The 20,793-nt window shown below is 37.6% G+C and overlaps 1 protein-coding gene across 1 annotated transcript; it reads left to right on the top strand.

Moving 5' to 3' along the window:
- Positions 1 to 6,107: 6,107 nt before the first annotated feature.
- Positions 6,108 to 11,946, top strand: LOC139739786 (NXPE family member 3-like). The gene is made up of 4 exons (XM_071650381.1): positions 6,108 to 6,637; positions 8,635 to 8,807; positions 9,907 to 9,968; positions 10,862 to 11,946. The coding sequence occupies exons 1-4, from the start codon at positions 6,218 to 6,220 to the stop codon at positions 11,662 to 11,664; spliced, it is 1,458 nt and encodes a 485-aa protein (XP_071506482.1). The 5' UTR covers positions 6,108 to 6,217; the 3' UTR covers positions 11,665 to 11,946.
- Positions 11,947 to 20,793: the final 8,847 nt, after the last annotated feature.

Below are 20,793 nucleotides of genomic sequence, written 5' to 3' on the forward strand. Positions count from 1 at the left end.
ACGCCCATTCATAGTCAAATTCATCACTTACCGCACCAGAGTCATGGTCATCAAAAGCCGGAGAAAACTGAAAGGTACTCATATAGGGATTGAGGAAGATCTCACAGCAGAAAATCGCCTCCTGTTGACCAAAGCAAAAGAAGACGTAGCCAAAACGGACAAACTGTGTGCAGCGTGGTCCAGTGCTGACAGAGTCATTGTGCTGGTCAAAGCAGCCAATGGATCCGTTATGAGAAAGAGAATACCTGTATATGGTTGATCAGTGAATTGAAAAAGCTCTAAACAAAATGCGCTATATTTGATAACTGTTCTCTATTCATATAAATGTAAAATCAGTTGTATTCCCTTGTTACTTGTCGTTATATCCTCATTAAATCTTAGGGAGCAGACTCTCGTTTTCCTCTTATCTTGTGTAGAGTTGTTGAAGTTTATTTCAATTATGTGTAGTGAGTCTTGTCTTGCTGTTCAATTTTTTTTTCAATGCCAGTTTTCTCACGTGAATTCTGAACCCTTCAGAAATTACATGAATATATTTCTCCTGCTAGTGATAACGAATATGTCTCTGACCAATATTACTATTCAACTAAAGATTTCAACAGCTTTTTACATTCCAAGTTGATTGCAACAGAAAATGAATTTCCTTTTCTTTTTATTTATTATATCTTTTTAATTGTAGGAGCATGCTTCGTAATTTACCTAACTTTTTTTAAATTCATGTTCCATATTCCACATTTCGTACAAGTTTTATATTCCATTTGATTTGAAGCAGAAATGATTTTTCACACAATGGTCAGTTTGAACCAATAATGCACAAATGTATAAGGACATATAATTAACGTGTAATATGAGGAACCCACTAAAAAGCAAAGCTTGTAGGATGTGGGCTCCAAAAATATAACATAGGGTTTTAGTACAGTATATCAAAGTCAGAAGTGACGTAACATGCAGAATTCAAGATATCGAGAATATTACAATGTTTACGGGATGTACAAGGTATAGTATATAATGTTTATGATTAACTTATGGTATAAATGCTAAGAAAAATAGCAAGTTGATCAAACTGATGAGGTCATCCAAGCGAGGCATCATTTGAGTATATGCAAAAAAAAATTTCAAGCGATTACGGCAAAATAATTAAACATAGGATTTTAGAAAATTGGCTTTGAGATTTTTCTTAAAGGAGCTTAAAGAACTTGAGTGCAACCGAACCGAATCTAACTCATTCCAGAAAGAAGGGCCGGTAGATGTAATTGTCTTAAGGCCTAAAACTGTACGAACAGGGGGAAAATGATAGGATTCACTGTGTCTTGTAGGGTAAGTATGAATATCACTGTTTTTCACAAACATTGAGGAAAATATACTAGGAAGGTCCCCAGTATTCAACTTATACATGAAAATTCCAACATGATATAAATACAAATCAGAAATTTTTAACAATTTACTTGAAACAAACAATTCATCAGTGTGATCAAAAATTGTGCTCTATTTATAATCCGCAAGGACTTTTTCTGAACCAAAAATAACGAATTAATTTTAGTCTTTGAGCAATTCCCCCAGGCTAATATTCCGTAATTCAAGTAAGGTAATAATAAAGTTGTATGAAGAGAATGCAATATTGGCTTTGGGAAGAGATATTTCAGTTTGTGAATAATTCCAACATTCTTGCATAACAATTTACATAAATAATCAACATGTACCTTCCATGAAAGGTTACTGTCAATATAAATACCTAAAAATTTTGTTGAATCTATTTGATTTAACTGTAAACCGTTCATTAAAACTAATCCTGGAAGAGATTTTATTGTATTACTGAAAACCATATAATTGGTCTTATTTATGTTAAGCGACAATTTCTTTGCCTGAATCCACTCAAACACCAACTTAAGTTCATTATTCAAAGAATCGAGCAAAACATAAGGATCTGAGTGAGAATAAAAGAGACTTGTATCATCTGCGAACAAAAGAGAAGAGAACAAAAAGAAAAGACAACAGAGAGGATGAGTTACGGAAGTCATTGATATATAAAATGAATAAAAGAGGACCTAAGAGGGAGCCCTGTGGAACACCACAACAAATCGAGCTATATCAGATTCATGATTATTTACGGAAACAAATTGAGTTCGACCGGTAAGATAACTTCTGAACCACTCCAAGGCCTTTGCACGAATACCGTAATGATTTAGTTCTTACAAAGGAATTTCGTGATCTATTGTGTCAAAGGCCTTGGAGTAGTCCGGAAACAGACCGACTGTATGCGACTTTGTATCTATAGCTCTTACAACTTTCTCAACCAGTAGTAATATAGCATGGGTGGTTGCATGTTTTTTCCGGAACCCGAATTGATTATCAGCTAAAATATCACATTCATTTACTTTTGATTAGACGATTATAAATCACCTTCTCAAGTAATTTAGAAAAGGATGACAGAAGCGATATCGGTCGATAATTCCCTAACTCATCCTCTCTGCCTTTCTTATAGATTGGAATAACTTTAGCAATTTTCATTTTAATGGGCACAATACCAGTTGATAAACATAAATTCAAAATATGAACTAATGGTGATAGTATTTCATTTACAATACATTTCATGAGGTGATTAGAAATCCCATCATGACCTGTATTCTTCTTGGGGCTAAAAGAATTGACAATATCTAAGACCTCTGTTTCAAGTACTGGGAGAAAAAATAAAGACTGTGGATTGGAATTTAAAAGGTAAGAATGAAAGGGTCTGTGTACAGATGAAATATTGCGGGCCAGATTCGGACCAATATTAACAAAAAAAAAAGAGTTGAATGTTTCCGCAATTTCCACATCATCTGTTAAATTCTTCCCTTCACAAAGGATACAGTGTGTATTATTTATGATACCCTTATTTACACGTTTATGAATAAAACTATTTATTACATTCTTTTTAAATTTCAATTGATATTGCACCTACTATAATTGTAATTTTTGAAGCATGGCTGAATGCTCACTCGCCTCTCGATATGTACAACTTTGATAATTATTGTTTCTTCGCAAATAGTAGTAAACTCAGTAGAGGTGGTGGTGGTGGATTGTGAAAGATATTAAATCTGAACGAAGGATTGATTTGGATGTAAACAATATCCATATATTGAAAGCATTTTTTTCTGAAATTGAAGTGAAGCAACAAAGGATTTCATTAGAAATTGTGTATAGACAACCTAATCAGTTTTATTATTATCATTTGTGACCCTGCACCACAAAACACACAAAAAGTCGCCAGACATGAAATTTTAGTTGAGAGCATATTCTGAAAGAGCAGACTTTAGGCTTTAAAATGATGTATTGCGCAAATTATATCGACTCTCCTAACCTATCTAAATATTGGAAAGAAAGCAAACACTCAGGAAAAGTGTGAACTGAGAAAAGAGGCTCTGAAGTACAATGTCTATTCAAGCGCTTAATCTTTACCAAGCCGTACTGGTTGCGCGATGAATGGGACAATAAACAGGATGTAAACCACCGGAGTAACAACAATGATGGGATTATTAGATTAAACTGAAATTAAGCATGCGTTATCAACACATTTTGTCCTTACAAATGCCAACTTTCAAAGTAGTAGCATCATCCTTTCAAAAGTTATAGGAAGTTGAAAGTGAAAAATGTGAACAAGGTTTTTAAGAAATGAAAAGGGGACTCTAAAGAAACACTCACACTATTCTGCCAAAAAAATGTTCGAGATAAACTGCTAAAAAACACACTTTCTGCCCATTTTATGATCTCAAATTTTAGCATAATGTACAAGAAGACTTGATCTTTCAGAAGATATGAAAAAGTCAAGATCGGCTCGGTTGACCCCTTTCACCTATTTTCAGTCCTCACACAAAATCAGTGTGTGCGACTTTTTGTTCTTTTTTTGATGCACGGTCACATTTCCATTATTATCTATTGGACCAGGTAAAGAATACAGAATACATATATATATATATATATATATATATATATATATATATATATATATAATACATATATATAGGAAACTCCATGAAAGACATTGTTTTTTAACAAATTTTCGCCCATAGGGCTTTGTCAAGTGAATGGCAAATTTTATTTTGAAGATGGTATAAATCAAAATAAAAGATGCGTCGTCACAGGGGAACGCATCCATAATGATTTGCTTGTTTAATTTTTTTTGCGTCATTTGCCATATTGAAGGTTATTTAATTGGCTATCAACCCATTAGGTTAGCTCAAACGGGAATTTTACTCAAAAATTCACTTTTCTAGCATAATGAAAGAGCACTTCACTAACCACTTTCTGAAAGCAGGGGGAACAATTGCTGCCCTTATCGTATGTCAGTATCAAGTTGATGGAATGTGTATTTTCAAGAAAAATTATTTTGTTAACGGAATTCCCTTTATATTTTCTTTATATTGTTGTCCACACATACCTCATAATCTCTAGTAGTCTTCTCATCCAGCGGTTCAAACACCAGTACTTTAAAAATTCTAAACTTTTGCATCGATTGTCCGATTTTCCTCAAACTTTCACTGATTGTAATTGTGTTCTACTAATGTTGCTGCTTTCACTCAATCCACATTTCTCTTTGGGTTTGGGGTTCCTTTAAGTTTGTCATTTGTTCTCGTTGATTATGGAAGGGCACTCTCGCATGAATGAGAACTTGTTCAGTTTTTGCAACTTTTACTTTTGTGCCTTGAAAGAGAAAAACGCATTGTGTTCTCTCATGTGAAAGGTTTCCCTTTTTAAAGACCTACCAGGTTGATAGCCAATCAAATCACCCTTAACATGGTATATAAAACATCAATATTTAGTCAAATATTCTATGAGAAATATCAACTTGAAAAAGTGTTTACTTTCTTTTTTGCTGAGTGAATATAATATCATATTGTATATATATATATATATATATATATATATATATATATATATATAAGGTAAGAAACAAAACTGGAACAAAGTTCATGCTGTATTCACCAATGGCTTATTTCTGCACACAAATTTTCGAGCGTCTCGCCGCCCTTTCTTAAGTGTTGATACTGTACAAGTATCAACACTTGAGAAAGGGCGGCGAGACGCTCGAAAATTTGTGTGCAAAAATAAACCGTTGGCGAATACAGCATGAACTTTGTTCCAGTTCTGTTTCTTATCTTGTTATCTTGCCAACACGTGGACAACCTACTACATATACATATATATGTGACCGTGCATCAAAAAACCAACAAAAGGTCGCATGCACTATTTTGTGGGAGGACTGAAAATAAGTGAAGTGGGTCAACCTAACCGATCTTGATTTTTTTCATGCTTTCTGAAAGAGCAAGTCTTCTTCTTCATCATGCTTTGGGATCTTAAAAAGTTTGGGATCTTAAAGAGAACAGGAAAATGTGTCATTAGCAGTTTTTCTCGTACACATTTTTTTTTTTGTGTGTGTGTAGAATAGTGTGATTAGGTGTGTCTTATAGAGTCCCCTATTTATTTCTTAAAACCATGTGCACACTCTTCACTTTCAAGTCTAATAACTTTTGAAAGGATAACGCTACTGCTTTGAAAGTTGAGATTAATCATGGAGAGAATGTGTTAATTAAGCATGCTCAAGTTCAGCTTAATCTGATAATCCCTTCCTTGTTGCCGCTCTGGTGGTTTACATCCTGTTTTTGTCCCACTCATCGCACAGGTAGCACGGCTAGGTACATTGTAAAGATTAAGCGCTTGAATAGTCCCTTTACGTCAGAGCATCTTTTCTCAGTTCACACTGTTGCGAAGTATGTGCTTTCTTTCCAATATTTAGATAGGTCAGGAGAGTTCATTTGAATTGATTTATTCATCATTTTAAAGCTTAAAGTCTGCTCTTAACTGAAAATCTATGTCTGGTGACTTTTTGGTGGTTTTGTGATGCAGCTTCATATAATATATATATATATATATATATATATATATATATATATACATATATAATTATATGTCACATATACATATGAGTGTGTGTGTGTGTGTGTGTGTGTTTGTGTATTATAACCATAAACTTTGGTAAAGAATGCAACAAAAAATAACTTGGCAAAGCCTCATCTATTGACGAGAAATTGTAGAATATTTATTTCTCATTGACTTTCATTTGATATCTTTGTCTCATCGTACTCCTTCAAAATATCCGAGAAGAAAACCATAGTTTGAGTCTTATTTATCGATTTCTTTTCAGCAGGAGGAGGCTGGAACTGCAAGGAACTATACAGAGGCTATGAAGGGATCGCCTACCAGTGCTAGTCTGTCAACGTATCGTATTCTCAACCGCAAGGACACCTACAAGGTCAATGACAGGCTACAGGTGCTCATTGAGACCAAGGATGAAGAGGGGAATCCCCGGAAGACGGGCGGGGACTTCTTCCGGGGTAGACTAGAATCACGGAGCATTCAAGCGGCCTCGAGGTCGGACGGGGAGATCGTGGACTTCCGAAACGGCAGTTTCCTGGCGGAGTTCGTGGTGCGTTGGCCCGGAACCGCGCGGGTTCTGGTCATGCTGGTCGATGGCGCCCATGCCGTCAGTATCCTCGATCGGATGCAAAGAGAGCACCCAAGTCGGGGACGTTACCTCGGTATTTTCAAGAAGGGGAAAATCGTGGAACGAACGCCATGCAACATCGTCCATGTAGCGCCCTTGGTAAGAAGCTGGAGTGTGCTAGGGTTAGCACCCAGCCTCGTAAAGTTTTCAGAATGAATGGACAAAAGAGACAGATACTGGTAGGGCCTATGTACTTTTACAAAGGACAATCACGAAAATGGACAAAAATTAAACGAGCGCGTTTACACACGTAAGTGCCCACAAGGGCTACAGTATACATCCACACAAGTGTGAACAAACACATGAAACTCGCACACTGACTTAGAATGTTTACTGTCTGCACATGCACCCTTTACGTTGCTCACGAGCAACATGCACGTGTGAAATATCATGCCAGTCTCTTTTATGAACTTTCATACTTGCGCATGCGAATCGAAGAGGGTAATTAAGATTTGAATATACGGTTAATATAGTGTGTTTCTGTCCAAAATCGCCAGAATATCCCGATTGAAAATGATCATCTTCTTCATTTTAAATGATATTCTCTTTTAGAATTTCATTCAATATCAGGCTCATTTTCACGATGAAATTAGTTTCAACAAGAATAAGAAGCTGTCTTCTTCCTTGTGTTGCTGAATTACATTGTTTTTTACATACAATATTATATATATTGCTTTGAAAGTTGGCATTAGTTATGGACAGAATGTGTTAATGAGGCATGCTTAATTCCAGTTTAATTTGATAATCCCTTCAGGCCGAATTGAATATAACTGCCTGAGGGCAAATTCAGAATTTGGAGGTGCTTGGTACTTGTTATAGTGCAATAAGATGTCACGCACTATGTGTTATATAAAATAGCATACATACCCAGGCGAACCAGACGAAAGCCTAGATCACTTTAGATTCTACACGTGCATGACGTGTCTAGACAATACCAGTTTCTTTGAACCTGTGACCTGTGTAGACAAAATCATGAAATCCAAATTCAACTATTGAGTCTAGGATCTATATCTAGATCTATAGATCTAACAGTGCAAGTAACAGTACGATAGGTTAGGACCTACGTTAGATCTACGAGTGACAGAGCTAGTTAACACTAACGTTAAGTGACTAACGTTAGACCGAATAGGTCTATTCGTATGGATGTAACACGTTAGAGTGACGCCCTACTTACTGCACTGGGTCCAGGACCAGGACTAGATGATGTATTGTAGGATTAGGGATCTACTGGATTTAAAAAACAAGGCTCGTGCCAGGCATTGTAGTCACCGTTGCTGAAAATGTGGATGCCGAGAGTGTGTTGTAGAAGTTCATAGCGTAACAAAGAGCGCTTAGCGTATACCGTATATACGCTGCCCATCTACGGGGCACTTCCGCGTAGAATGTACGGTGAAAGCAGCCCAAATCTTGGGTTGACTTGCTTAATATCCGTCGGATTGATTCCTTTTTCAGAACAGTAGGAGTCTAAAATTCGTAGGGCGTATTTGATAACATCCTTTGTTTTCTTTGTGTCCTTATCTATAGATCAGTCTCTGTAAAAGTAGCGAACCTGCTGTTGTTTTCAGCTTCCGTGTTTAAATCTACCGTTGAAAGTCTGGTCCCACACAGATAAGTTGCTGGCATAGCCAGCGAGAATCGAGAATAACGATATTATCGAGCAAAGCATATCGCAGTTGTGGCGCAATCGCGTCGATAAGATGCGGGATTCAAGTACTCGATGATTAAAGTGAGGGAGCAAAAACCGATAGTCACATCGATAGTGGGTTATCGTTTGCAATCGTTATATTTTGCGTGCACTCTAACTTTTGTCATGCACTGCCGGCCTGTATCATAAGTATGTATGCTATATATATATATATATATATATATATATATACATTCATACATATAATCATATATAAATATATACATTTGCAAATCAAACCATGTATTCAAAAGTGATATAAAACTCTGCATAAAGTTCGTAGAAAGCTATCTTGATCAACCCGATTAGACTGAAAATCAATATCTGCTTCATTACCCTAACACTTGTGCTGCTGAATCACCCATTTTTAAACGTATGATGCAACTTTTTTTTAAATATGCAAATCATGCAGGAGGAGGAATGTGACTTCACTCACGCTGAGACCAAAGTCTCGTGGTTCTGCGCCAGGCCGACCAACGAGAGCCTCAGTTGTTCCCACTGGTGGTGGCACAACTCAGACGGTGCGAAAACTGACGCCGTTCAGTCAGAGTTCATAGAACCAGGCGAGGGAATATACTTCAAGAAGTTAGTTTCATTTATCTTTCTGTTTCTTCTGTGCACATTCTCACTTTCCCACAGATTAGTTGTTTACCACTTTATTCGCAGTGCTAAGTATTTTCTTTAAACACGTTGTATTATCATTATTATCTCTCTTTTTTGACCAAACAATGCTATATGACATTTGTATGTTTCCGACTAGATAATAGTCGCCGTAGTCAAGGCCCTTTGCAAGAGACTCCATAATAAATGAGAGAAATTAGGGGAGGGGAAAAGAGAAAAGGTGGGGGGGCGGACTGCCCCTGCTGCCGTCTGCTACGGCACTGGCCGTACTGAAGTCCTTCTGTCGGTCATGCAGCCTAATTGTTTTCAATGGGACTTTCACCCCCAAAGTACACGGATTCAGTAAAATGCGGTACAATATCAGTAAAAAAAAAAGAAAGAAAAGAACCCAACAACAACAACAACAAACAAGCAAACAAAAAAACCCTACACATTTTAAACGAAATTTAGGAAAGTCTGACGATCTGAGATTAAGTTAAGCATTTGTATATAGCATTTGCGCCCTCACTGCTGAGTAGGTAGGCTACAACAGCAAGTTAACCATCTGCTTGCCACATTAATATCATCTGTCCACATAGGTATGTATATGAGATTTGCCAACATTAAACTATGGGCACAGAAATGGTTTGTAAGGAGCGACATAGATAACAAGTGAAAGTGCAACAGATCCACATATTTTCTTTTTTAAGAATAATGAAAGAGCACTTGACTCCCCTCCTTCAGAAGGCAGAGATAATGGACCCTCCCGACAGTTAGTAATATTAGTCGAGGGAATGTGCACTTCTCATAGCATACAAAATTAATTGAATCGAATTCTCTCTTTATTTTTTTTTTAATATTCCACTACTTTGATTTGTTGATTTTTTTGATTGGCCCGAAGAAGCCAATTGATAATTGGCGAAACGTCGCAACAGTGAGTTTGTTTTCCAGTTTCTTGATTCAACTAATTATTGATAAGTATATAATATTACAAGGCATTGTAATGGAAGTACATGACTACATGTGTACTACATAAAAACTGCTTTTCAATGTACTAACTATGCGTTCTTCTCTCTCGCTAAAGTTACAAGCGGTATTTACCCTGCAACCAATGTGAAATCAACATTACGACGAGTTCAGCGGAAGGTGAGTTATTCAGGGCATACTTCTATCCTTATGTGTTTCTCTTCAGGGTGATCCAGTGTTTTGATATCTGTCATGTATCGTTTCGATGGTTCTAGAGCAATTACCCCCTGGACAATTACCCCAGACCCTTCCCCTGACCCTAACCCTAATCTTTATCCTGAACCTAATCCTAACCTTAACCTAAACTTACCCCTAAACCTATAACCGTAACCGTAAAATTTACTCTAACCTTATCACTAATCAGTATTTATTGTAATTGTCTTGGGGGGGGGGGGGGGGGTAATTGCCTAGATACGTTTCCATGTACTTGTTATTGTGAGGATCCTCATGATGATATTATTGTCGGGTATGGCGTGAAGTTTACAATTCCTTCTTCCTTGAAATATTCGTACCCCAGCTCCTGAAAGAAAACAAAGAAAAAAAAAGAAAAGAAATGCTTGCTTGTCAGGATTATCATCATCATTTTCATTGTACTGTGTTTATCAAATACTTCAGATATATATAGGCTTACATATAAGGTGCATGCGTATCCATGCGCTGAATATTTTTCACCATGGTTGAAGAAAACGAACGAAAAAAAAATCTGATAACCTCGATATTGATTTAGTTCAACTCAATTCCATTCAATTAGTCTAAAGACTAACAATGTGAGTTTACATAAAAATTACATGAAAAATAGCATTCGACATGAGACACATTTCCTTTTTTTATTTGCACTTGTGCTTGCCATTACTTCAAAAATTACTGTTTAACATCATTGTCAATACATCTATCGGTCATCAATGTTGTTAAAATTACTTAAAACACCAGCCTTGTTAATACATTCGCCAGCATTCTTACTGGTTATATTTTACAATTAGAATGAAACAGTGTTTGTACAACATGTTGTAAAGGAAACAACGTGACTGATGAGCACGGACGATTCCCTTGGCAAGAGCCCTGGAACGACTTACCGAAGTGTCTACCCATTGGGACAGAACGGCATAGCAATCTCACCTCGGGTTATTACTACCATGACTCGTGGGTCTCCACGCAGTGCAGAAATCGTCGATTCGCGCCAGCCGACGTGGTGGGCTGTCTCGCCAACAAGACCGTTCTTTCGATCGGCGACTCGACCGTGAGGCAAGTCTTCGAAACTTTCAACGCCCGCATGGGTCTTCGGCTGCTGCCGCAATACGAATGCATGCTGAATACCCGCAACGAGGCAGCGAATATATCGCTTTACTACAAGTTCCACGGCCTTCCTAACCGGGGTCACTCGGGCTACCTGTCTACGTGTATCATTCGGAGCGCCTCGTACGTGCTGGATCACCTTCCCTTTATCCCCAATGTGTTCATCCTCAGCATCACCGCACATTTTTCCCTCACCTCCTTAGACTACTTCGCGGAGAGAATTAACATGATACGGTCTGCCGTCGAGAGACTTCACAGACGCAGTCCGAACACACTTTTCATCATAAAAGCTACCCACACAAGACGGTTTAGTAAATTGGTACATAAACTCGCCAATAACGAGTGGATGCTATATTCCATGGACAGGATAGTGAGACGGACGTTTGCCCACTACCCGGGGGTCATCCTGGTAGATGCGTGGGATATGACTGTTTCGCAACTCCATGCGGACAATATCCATCCCGATAAACGCGTTTTATCCAATATCGTAGACTTGATTTTGTCCTATATTTGCCCCATATAATTCTACAGCTAAAAAACCCCCAAACAAACAAACAAAAGTCTTTCATGAATAGGTGCATATCTCTGTCATCATGGCGCTTGATATTACAAAGAGAACGCTTCATTGAGGAGGAAATTCAACCCAAAAATGAATAATCTTCAAAAGAAAGAGAAATATATTCCCTACAGAATGATACAAAAATGACAAAAATATACACTCAGCAAAAAAGAAAGTAAACACATTTTCGAGGTCATATTTTTCATAAAAGTTTTTTGTATGAAAATCAATGTATTATATTCCACATAAAAGGCAATTTAATTGGCTATTAAGCTAATAGGTTGATTAAAAAGAAAATTTTACGCATAAGTGAGCACGTTCGTTTTTGTCCTCCAAGGCACAAAATCACAAATTGCAAAAATTGACATGTTCTCCCTCATTTGCAAATGCCCTTCACGATAACGTTGACAACAAAAGACCAGTGTAACACAATGAGAGACATGAATGAAATAGGGAAAATAAGTTTTTGTTCTCTTTATCTCTTTATAACCTCTAAGAAAAGCAAAGTGGGAAGCTAAAGGGGAAAAATATGAATTTTCTGTCAAGTCAAACTTCAAATGACATAGGGAATAATAAAGCATTAAGATGATGAAATGAGGAGAATTTCTTTATTTATTAAGCGTTTTCCTTTAATCTACTGATTCAAGAATCCGTGTGACAATTTCAAGAGCCAAACATTATTTACAATTTCCTAATTTGAAAAAGAAGCTCAAATTGTTATTTTTGTTAATTATTACTTCTTGTCTTAATTCATTTGAATTTAGATTTGACATAAGATGCTTTATTTTTCTCCATTATTTTTAGCTTTCATTGATCTTTTGGGCTTTAGAAATATCATAGAGATCAAAGGTTTATTTTTGCAACTTAATTCATGTTTCTTTTTGTGTGAAATTTGTTGTTTGTTCATATTGTCCTATGGAAGAGCAAATACGCATGAATGACAACTTGTTCAGTTTTGCAATTTTTACTTTTGTGCCCTGGAAGAGAAAAACAATAGTGTTCACTCATGCGTAAAATTTCCCCTTTTGTTGACCTACCAGGTTGATAGCCAATTAAATTACCTTCAATATGGTATATAATTCATTAGCTTTCCGTCAAATATTCTATGAGAAATTTAAAATTGAAAAGCGTTTACTTTCTTTTCTTTTTTTTTTTGCTGAGTGTATTAAGTAATGAAGAAGATATGCAATTTTTGAATTTTTTTTTTTTTCGGAAGACACTTCTTGACCAGTCGTTATGAATATTCAAATCAGCATTCACGTTGACGATGTCATGCTCTCACAATTTGTTATTCATTGAGTACAGAAATTACAAATAATCTCATATTTCAGCTGTATACATTATAGAACTTGCCTTCAAACCACCCAAAATGAAAAAAAAAAAATCTGATATATCTTGGTATGGGAACATGCTTTTACTTGTGTCAGCTAAAGAATTGAAGACAAAAAAATCCGAATTTCATATGCAACATACATGAAAAATTTCGAGGGTATGACATCATCAACTCACCATTCGAATATTCATAAGGACTGGTCATGAAATGTTTCCGAAAAAAAAATATTCAATATTTAATTTAATATTTATAAAAATATATAAGGAAAGAAGCAGAATATGCAAAAACATATATTTGTATCTATTTAATTCTCTCTATCTCTCTCTCTCTCTTTCTATGTATATTTATATATATATACGTATATGAGATATGAGAAAGGAAGGAGAAATCGGTGCGTAGCTTATATATACACACATATATATATATATGTATGATATGTTATGTAATAAAGTTTAAGAGACAAGAAGAGAACATTCAGAATGTAAGTCAGACGCATTTTCCTCAAATTTGAATTGAAATTAAAAGGTAATGCAAAATTTGAAACTTAGAAATGTCATGCGCGTGTATTTTCATTCCCATTTATATTGTCAGTTTCTTTAACCACTTGTAGCGACTAACCGTCGCTTTAAAGCCGGTCTGCACTGGCCATTATTTTGATGCCAGAACTTTTTGTAAAGAGCGCCATCTATCAAAACTTCCGGTGGCGGGGTTAACTCTAGTCAGAACTCTAGTTCTGTGGTTACATCGTTTGTGGCTGATCGCCGCCTGCATGCCGGTCAGCGCACGATCTCACAGCAGCTGTGCGCAGAGCCGAGAGAACACACACAAGCAGTGCATAATGATTATGGTGGGGTACCGAGAGCCCAGCCCGGCCCGCCCGGCGCGGCCCGCCCGGCGCGGCCTCGATCTTTCGGCCGATCGCGATAGTGCGAGGGAACGGGTTACTTGCCGCGAGAGAGATCCGCGACAATCCACTCACTCAGCCAAATGACCTACTCGCTATACACCATACCAGCGCAGCGAGCAGAAGAACATGGCTGGGCGGTGAATTACCGTAATGTGGCCGTCGGTTTCTTCGTCGGGCCAGCTGATTTAGATATCTACATGATGTGCAGTAAAATATTCCTTCAAATTTCATGCTCTTTATTGAGTTTTCATAAAGTCCAACACAATGAGTGATGAGGGAAAGCTCCAGATGCATTTACGAATATCTCTCACACATAAATCTTTGCTACTACTAAACAGTTAGACGGTAAGAGTTATATAGATCTAAACGTTAGTACAGTGTAGTAATAGTACAAATTGTACCACTAGTAAACTACTAGGCCTAGTAGTACCAGAACAAATGTACATGCGGTTCCTATATCTATGTGCTGTCCCCCTGCCCTGAATATTATTATCACACATGTGAGAAATGACACCAAGCTAACATCTCGAGATTGCAATTGGAAAACAGATAACATATCTTGAATTGATCATGATTTCCCTTCCTAGAAATTTCATTCGACAATTTGTTGAGGCTGGGTTAGTGAGGAACAATAACCTTAAAAATACTTGTAAACGCTAAAATGAAAACGTTCATACTGATTGATAAGATAGTGATACTGATATGGCCCGTTATGGGTCTACACCGTACACGTTCACTAATTGACTTAATCAGGCCTAGGTCTAGGTCTAGTCATCAAGTCATCATAGACACTTCTTGTCGTAAGTTGGACGTCAGTATTCATTGTAATAATCACTGAAAAAAACGTGAATAAGGTTGTTTTAAATTTTGTCATCGTTCATCGCGATGTTATGATGATCAACGGCAACGCAACGGTAATTCGAGTAACGGTAACGTTAGTCGTTACATGGATTTGGAAGGTTATAAATTCAGCGTTCAGTGAATGTCATTTGCAACTGAATAAAAAGTAGGTACAATTGTATATCATACAAGTTGAGTTTCACCCACCATGGCTTATCAGAGGCTTCTGACTCAGTCTGAGTGCAAGTGGAACTTTCACGACGGGCTGATCCCGCAATCCTGGCACACAGCTTCATAGGCTCGACACCAGTGCTGATGCCCAGTGGTGGACATCCAGCAGCTAGCAGACGACCAGCAAAGTCATCCTGTGTTGAATGGCTTGATAGGCTGTCAAGGGCAACGTTTATCTTGTTCATTTCTTGCCGATAAACAGCTCGCATCTCCTCCCACTGGATCCAGCATTTACCAAGTCGTATCCGCGACATAATCGCAGATTGAAGTTCGACACAACGATCAGAATAAACGATCTGAGTGTCGAAGACAGTGTTTGAAAGCACCGAACATACATGCAGATCGCGCATCGCGAAGTGATACTCAGTAAGTGACAACCTATAACGGTATCGATATCTAGATTTCTGTGGTACGTGAATGTATGCACTGGACTGCGCAAGATACATGTAATGCGGGAGCGAAGCGAGCCGCTGCGCTGCTAGGCCATCCCCTACGGGAACCTCTGTGTGTTGAGTCTATGGGAATATCAGAATTCAGTATGGAACGGGTTAATTTTGATGCACGCCGCTCGGCGTTATGGGAGACATGCTGGGCACCACAGAGAGAAATGAGCCTTATGATGGCGCTAGACATGTTTCTTACCAATGCATACCCACTTTAAGATGTGTCTGTGAGAGAGGCCCTTTAATGATTACGATGGTCATTCCTATGTAGTGTTAAGCATAGCGTAAAACAAAACAACAAAATTTACCTTGAAATCGGTAGATACAGTTAAAGTCATACGTAGAATCTGTCGCTTAAGCTCCGAAGGGGACAACTGTTGCGACACGGATTGTCGCCCCTACACGGATTGTCGCCTCCTACTCGGGGCGACAATCCGTGACGGGCGCTGGCGGCACGGATTGTCGCCCCCGTCACGGATTGTCGCCCGGCGACAATCCGTGACGCTTGTGCAGTTCCCAGTTTTTGGCCTCGAAGGCGACAATCCGTGTTGGCAAAAAAAAAAAATTGTTGCGACACGGATTGTCGCCCCGTCACGGATTGTCGCCCCGGGCTCGGGGTGGTTCCTCCGGTGTTAAGCTTTGGTGGGATGGGTATGACTGGTAAGTTATGCGAATGTGTGTGTGTGTATTGTGAGCTGCATGATATGTGATGTGTATAAATGTATGATTTGTTGTTGTTGTTGTTGTTGTGTGTGTGTGTGTGTGTGTGTGTGTGTATGTGTGTGTTTGGAGTATAATAATACAATATGTAGAAACTGTGCATGTGTGGTGCATGGTTGTATAGTGGTAGTGGTTTGTTTGTCTGTGTGTATACGTGTGCCTGTATGCTTACGTGTGTATGTGGAATATAGTGGTGCTACTGTGGCAATACAAACGCCTTCAGAGTGTATGAGCACGTGTTTAAAGAATTCACACCAGCGTTGATCTAAGAATAGTATGGGTGTGTCAACCAATATCAGCGGTGAGGCGGGCTAGGCGAGAGAGAGAGAGACCGAGAGAAAATACATAGGAGGGAGGTACCCTCCCCAAATGTTATTTGTCTTTGTTCATTTTTCACTGCAGTCATTTTCTTCCATCAGTCTTATAAACTAGAACGTCCATACCACTATTCTTTGTCCCAGAATAGGTTTGGCATGCTTTATGCATGAGCGAATAATTTCCACACGCCGTAAAAAATTTGTCGATCGTTAGTTGATTTTAGCACAAACGAACTGCCATTGCACACCACTAATACATACGTAATACAAACACCAACAAACACTCAAACAAATCCTCATAATGCAAATAAACCAACTCAACACTTTTTTTCCTTGATATTTATTGATTTCATTCAAATCATTCATAAATCGACCCATTCTGGGTGTAACATGAACAAAAAAGTTGCAAATGGCAATTCGAAACACAAACAAATCCATTTGTCAATTTATACCACAAATAATCTCACTTCAACATAGATAACTCGATTATAGACCAACCCTACTAATAATTTCTTCACGAAAAAGTTTTGACATGTAGGGGCCCTACCAAACCTATATTCTTTGAATATTTTGGTTTGGATCAGGTAACACCTTCTTACTTACAAGGGCATATACATAAAAAAACACAAATATATTACACAAATCTAGAATGAAATCAGTCATAAAAAAACCCGACCACCCCCTCCCCTCCCCAACCGAAACAAATCTAGGGCCTACATCTATCCTAAATATTAAATCCTACCAACATCTGTCATACCATTTATAACTATCCTTCTTCAAATCCAATCCCCAACCCACCAACCCCTGATTAAACAAAACCTAAATCATCCCACACCCACATTCACTAACCCAAATACATACACACACACACACACACACACACACACACACACACACACACACGAAGGTTCGTTATTCCGAAGTTTCGTTTTTTCCGAGGCTTCATTTATCCGAAACACGCAATTACCTATACCTAGAGGTTCGTTGATCCAAAAATGAAATTCGGAATAACGAACCTTCGGAATAATGAGCCTTCGGACGAATGAGCCTTCGGACGAATGAGCCTTCAGAATAACAAACTTTTGCAATAACGAAATGTAACCCCCTTCCCACATACCGACGCACACCCGAACCGATACCACATTCCTTCCTGATGAAACGATTTCCCAATGTTGATATATAAGACGTACTGGACCGTATGCAGAAAAGCAGCATCCGCCCGCACGCAAGCTCTTCTCCGAATATACAAATCTGCCAAACAAACTCATCAAATTCAAAGCTGCTGATAAAATCAATATCAACGTTTATGCCAGCAACAGCTTACTAGGTATCCTTCCCCACGCGCAGCTAAAAAACACATACGCAAAAAACTGACATAATAAACACATTCTTCCATCACACACACACACACACACACACACACACACACACACACACACACACACACACACACACGCACAAACGGACACTAAATTATCATGTGCACGCGCACATACACACTTCCTTGAAACCTCACCGTGACTTTTTACATGGCATGTTTGCATGGATGTAGCCATGTAAGTTATGTGTTATTATTTCAATGATCATGTCCAGAACGATATTACCCAGCAAAATGTGCTTCGAGGGCGGGCGACAATCCGTGCCGCCAGCCCTCGTCACGGATTGTCGCCAGGCGACAATCCGTGACGGGGGCGACAATCCGTGCCGCCAACGCCCGTCACGGATTGTCGCCCCGAGCAGGAGGCGACAATCCGTGTAGGGACGACAATCCGTGTCGCAACAGGGACCATTTGGGGTTTTTGTGTCTCACTGCCATTTTTAGACGTATTCTTTTGAAGTAAAAACAATTAACAAAAACAAATTCCAATAATGTATAATGAAGTTTGAAGACCTGGTAGCTTTAGGATAACAGGGGGTGGAAGAAGGCTGGCCCGGCTCGGATATTCATACCAGAACCCCAGTAACGAAATGTGCACAGCAGATCTTTATCACTGATCCCTGAAGTGCCCACACTGCCGAAGAATCTCGGCTAGAGTCTCGGCTACCGAATGATGTCATGATGACTGTACGCCTCGATGCACATTATTCGCTGACCCGTGTTGTTCATAGTTGTTTTCCTTTTCTTTTAACGTAACCCGGTGGGCAGCGAATTTATCCGGCCACCCATGAATCCCCTATCAGGAGCCCCTGTCTTATGGAATAATTTACCTCAGAAATTGAGACAAATCACTGATATAAATAGATTCAAGTCTGCCTTGAAAACGCATTTGTGTGTGTAAGCAAAATGAAGCTCGGTACCATCACTGTAATTGGAATTATATGTTCTTGTTACAATCTTTTCCTTTTTTGAGTGCATAGGGACATTATCACTATGTGTTATGCGCTATATAAGCACTGTCAATTATTATTATTATTATTATTATTATAATAATAATAATAATAATTATTATTATTATTATTATTATTATTATTATTATTATCATTATTATTATTATTATTATTATTATTATTATTATTATTATTATTATTATTATTATTATTATTATCAGTTCTTCAAGAACAGTAACCATTAATTTTGTTTTGTCCTCGTTGTATAGTGTTATATTTATGTCTCTATGTTTATCTATTTTAATCACGAAGTCGTTTACGACCCATCTACTAGCACGTGCCGGTGACACGACATTTTTGCACCTGCGACAGTAACTACTCCGGTCTTATTTGCTCCAAAGACTGAGGGGGTTGTGGTTAGGATTGTGATAGGGAAGTAGGTTTAGTTTGATGTGAGGGTTAGGGTTAGGGTTATATTTGCGGGTAGAATTTATGTGTGGCTTAGTGTGCAGATATTTCATGGGAGCCGTATTGTCGCAGGAGCAAATGTCATACAACCCTACATGACTTGTGATGGGAATACATGCATAATATAGAAATGCTAAACATTACAGCGATATTGTAAGGTAAACAAATCTTGGTGAGGCGAAAAGCAAAGCAAAATAAAACCAATAATAGCCATTCTTTCATTTCCTTACTTTCCAATACTATTTCATTTCATTTTCATTTCATTTTATTTCATTCTCCTTTTTCCAACAGAACACAACACATTATGTGTTAGGTTATTATCACAATCGTACACACACAACTTGGAAATGATATCAAATGATACAATAATAAAGTTACATATATATGCATGTATACGCAAAATAATACAAGTCTATGTTTCAGTTGGAGGAAAAAAGGAGAACTGAGAGGTCCACTAAAAAACAAGCTTGTAGATTGTGAACCACTCAAGAAACTCTAACGAAATACTTATTTGTATATGCTTAACACAAATATGATTTAAACAAGACGGAACAAGACAGGAGACACACAATAACATGACACGACTAGACAGAAAGGTGGAAAATGGAAGGAAGGAAGGAAGAAAGATGGAGAATGCCTACACGCTGATCAAAGAAACGAAAGAGGGAATTGAAGAGGGAATTGAAGAGATGCTTTGAACAGCCGGTGGTTGCATACAGCCGTGTAAAGAATATGATGGCTATTTTCATGAATTAATGAGTTCAGAGATTAATTGATTGATGGTTGGATGATGAACCCTGTGGTTGTTGGGACTTGGTTAATAAAAACGAACATCAGAGAGGGTTTAACAGAAAGGATTTCAACTTACGCTTAAAGGAATACAAAGAAGGAGAATTTTTTATTTCACAACGTAATGAATTCCAGAATCTAGGGCCTGTGCATATAAATGTATTCTGAGCCAATAATGTTCTCAGAAGGGGTAGATGAAACTCAGTAGATTGTCTGGTGGGATAATTATGGAAAAATTGGTTCCTTGTAAACATTGAATTGAATATACGGGGAAGTACATTTGTGTTGAAATTAAACATAAACTGTCCAAGTTGAAAAAAAAATACAAATCTTTAATTTCTAAAATCTTAAAATCTAAAACTATAGATAAATGAATGAAAAAATGAATAGACAGATGACGGCGATAATATAAACATCAATACTTGATGATGATAAAAATAATAACAAGAACAAGAACAACAACAATAATAATAATAATAATAATGATAATAGTAATAGTAATAATAATAATAATGATAATAATAATAATAACAATAACAATAATAATAATGATAATGATAAGAATAACTTATGATAATAATGGTAATAATAATAATAATAATAATGATTATGGTAATAACTAATGATAATAATGATAACAATATAATTTTATACGAAAATTGTAGGGCTCAAAATTCATCGAACAATTAAATGCTGCAGGTGCAACTTGTGCTAAAC

This window comes from Diadema antillarum, unplaced genomic scaffold, assembly GCF_040938485.1.
Source record: "Diadema antillarum isolate AM-2024a unplaced genomic scaffold, OU_Dant_1.0 seq00000819_RagTag, whole genome shotgun sequence".
Lineage (NCBI taxonomy): Eukaryota > Metazoa > Echinodermata > Echinoidea > Diadematoida > Diadematidae > Diadema > Diadema antillarum.

What these genes read in the sequence shown, in the direction of transcription:
- LOC139739786 (XM_071650381.1), top strand. Translation starts at nt 6,218, where the DNA reads ATGAAGGGATCGCCTACCAGTGCTAGTCTGTCAACGTATCGTATTCTC. An exon ending in TCGTCCATGTAGCGCCCTTG is followed by an intron (nt 6,638 to 8,634) that starts GTAAGAAGCTGG and finishes CAAATCATGCAG; the next exon opens with GAGGAGGAATGTGACTTCAC. An exon ending in TACGACGAGTTCAGCGGAAG is followed by an intron (nt 9,969 to 10,861) that starts GTGAGTTATTCA and finishes CATGTTGTAAAG; the next exon opens with GAAACAACGTGACTGATGAG.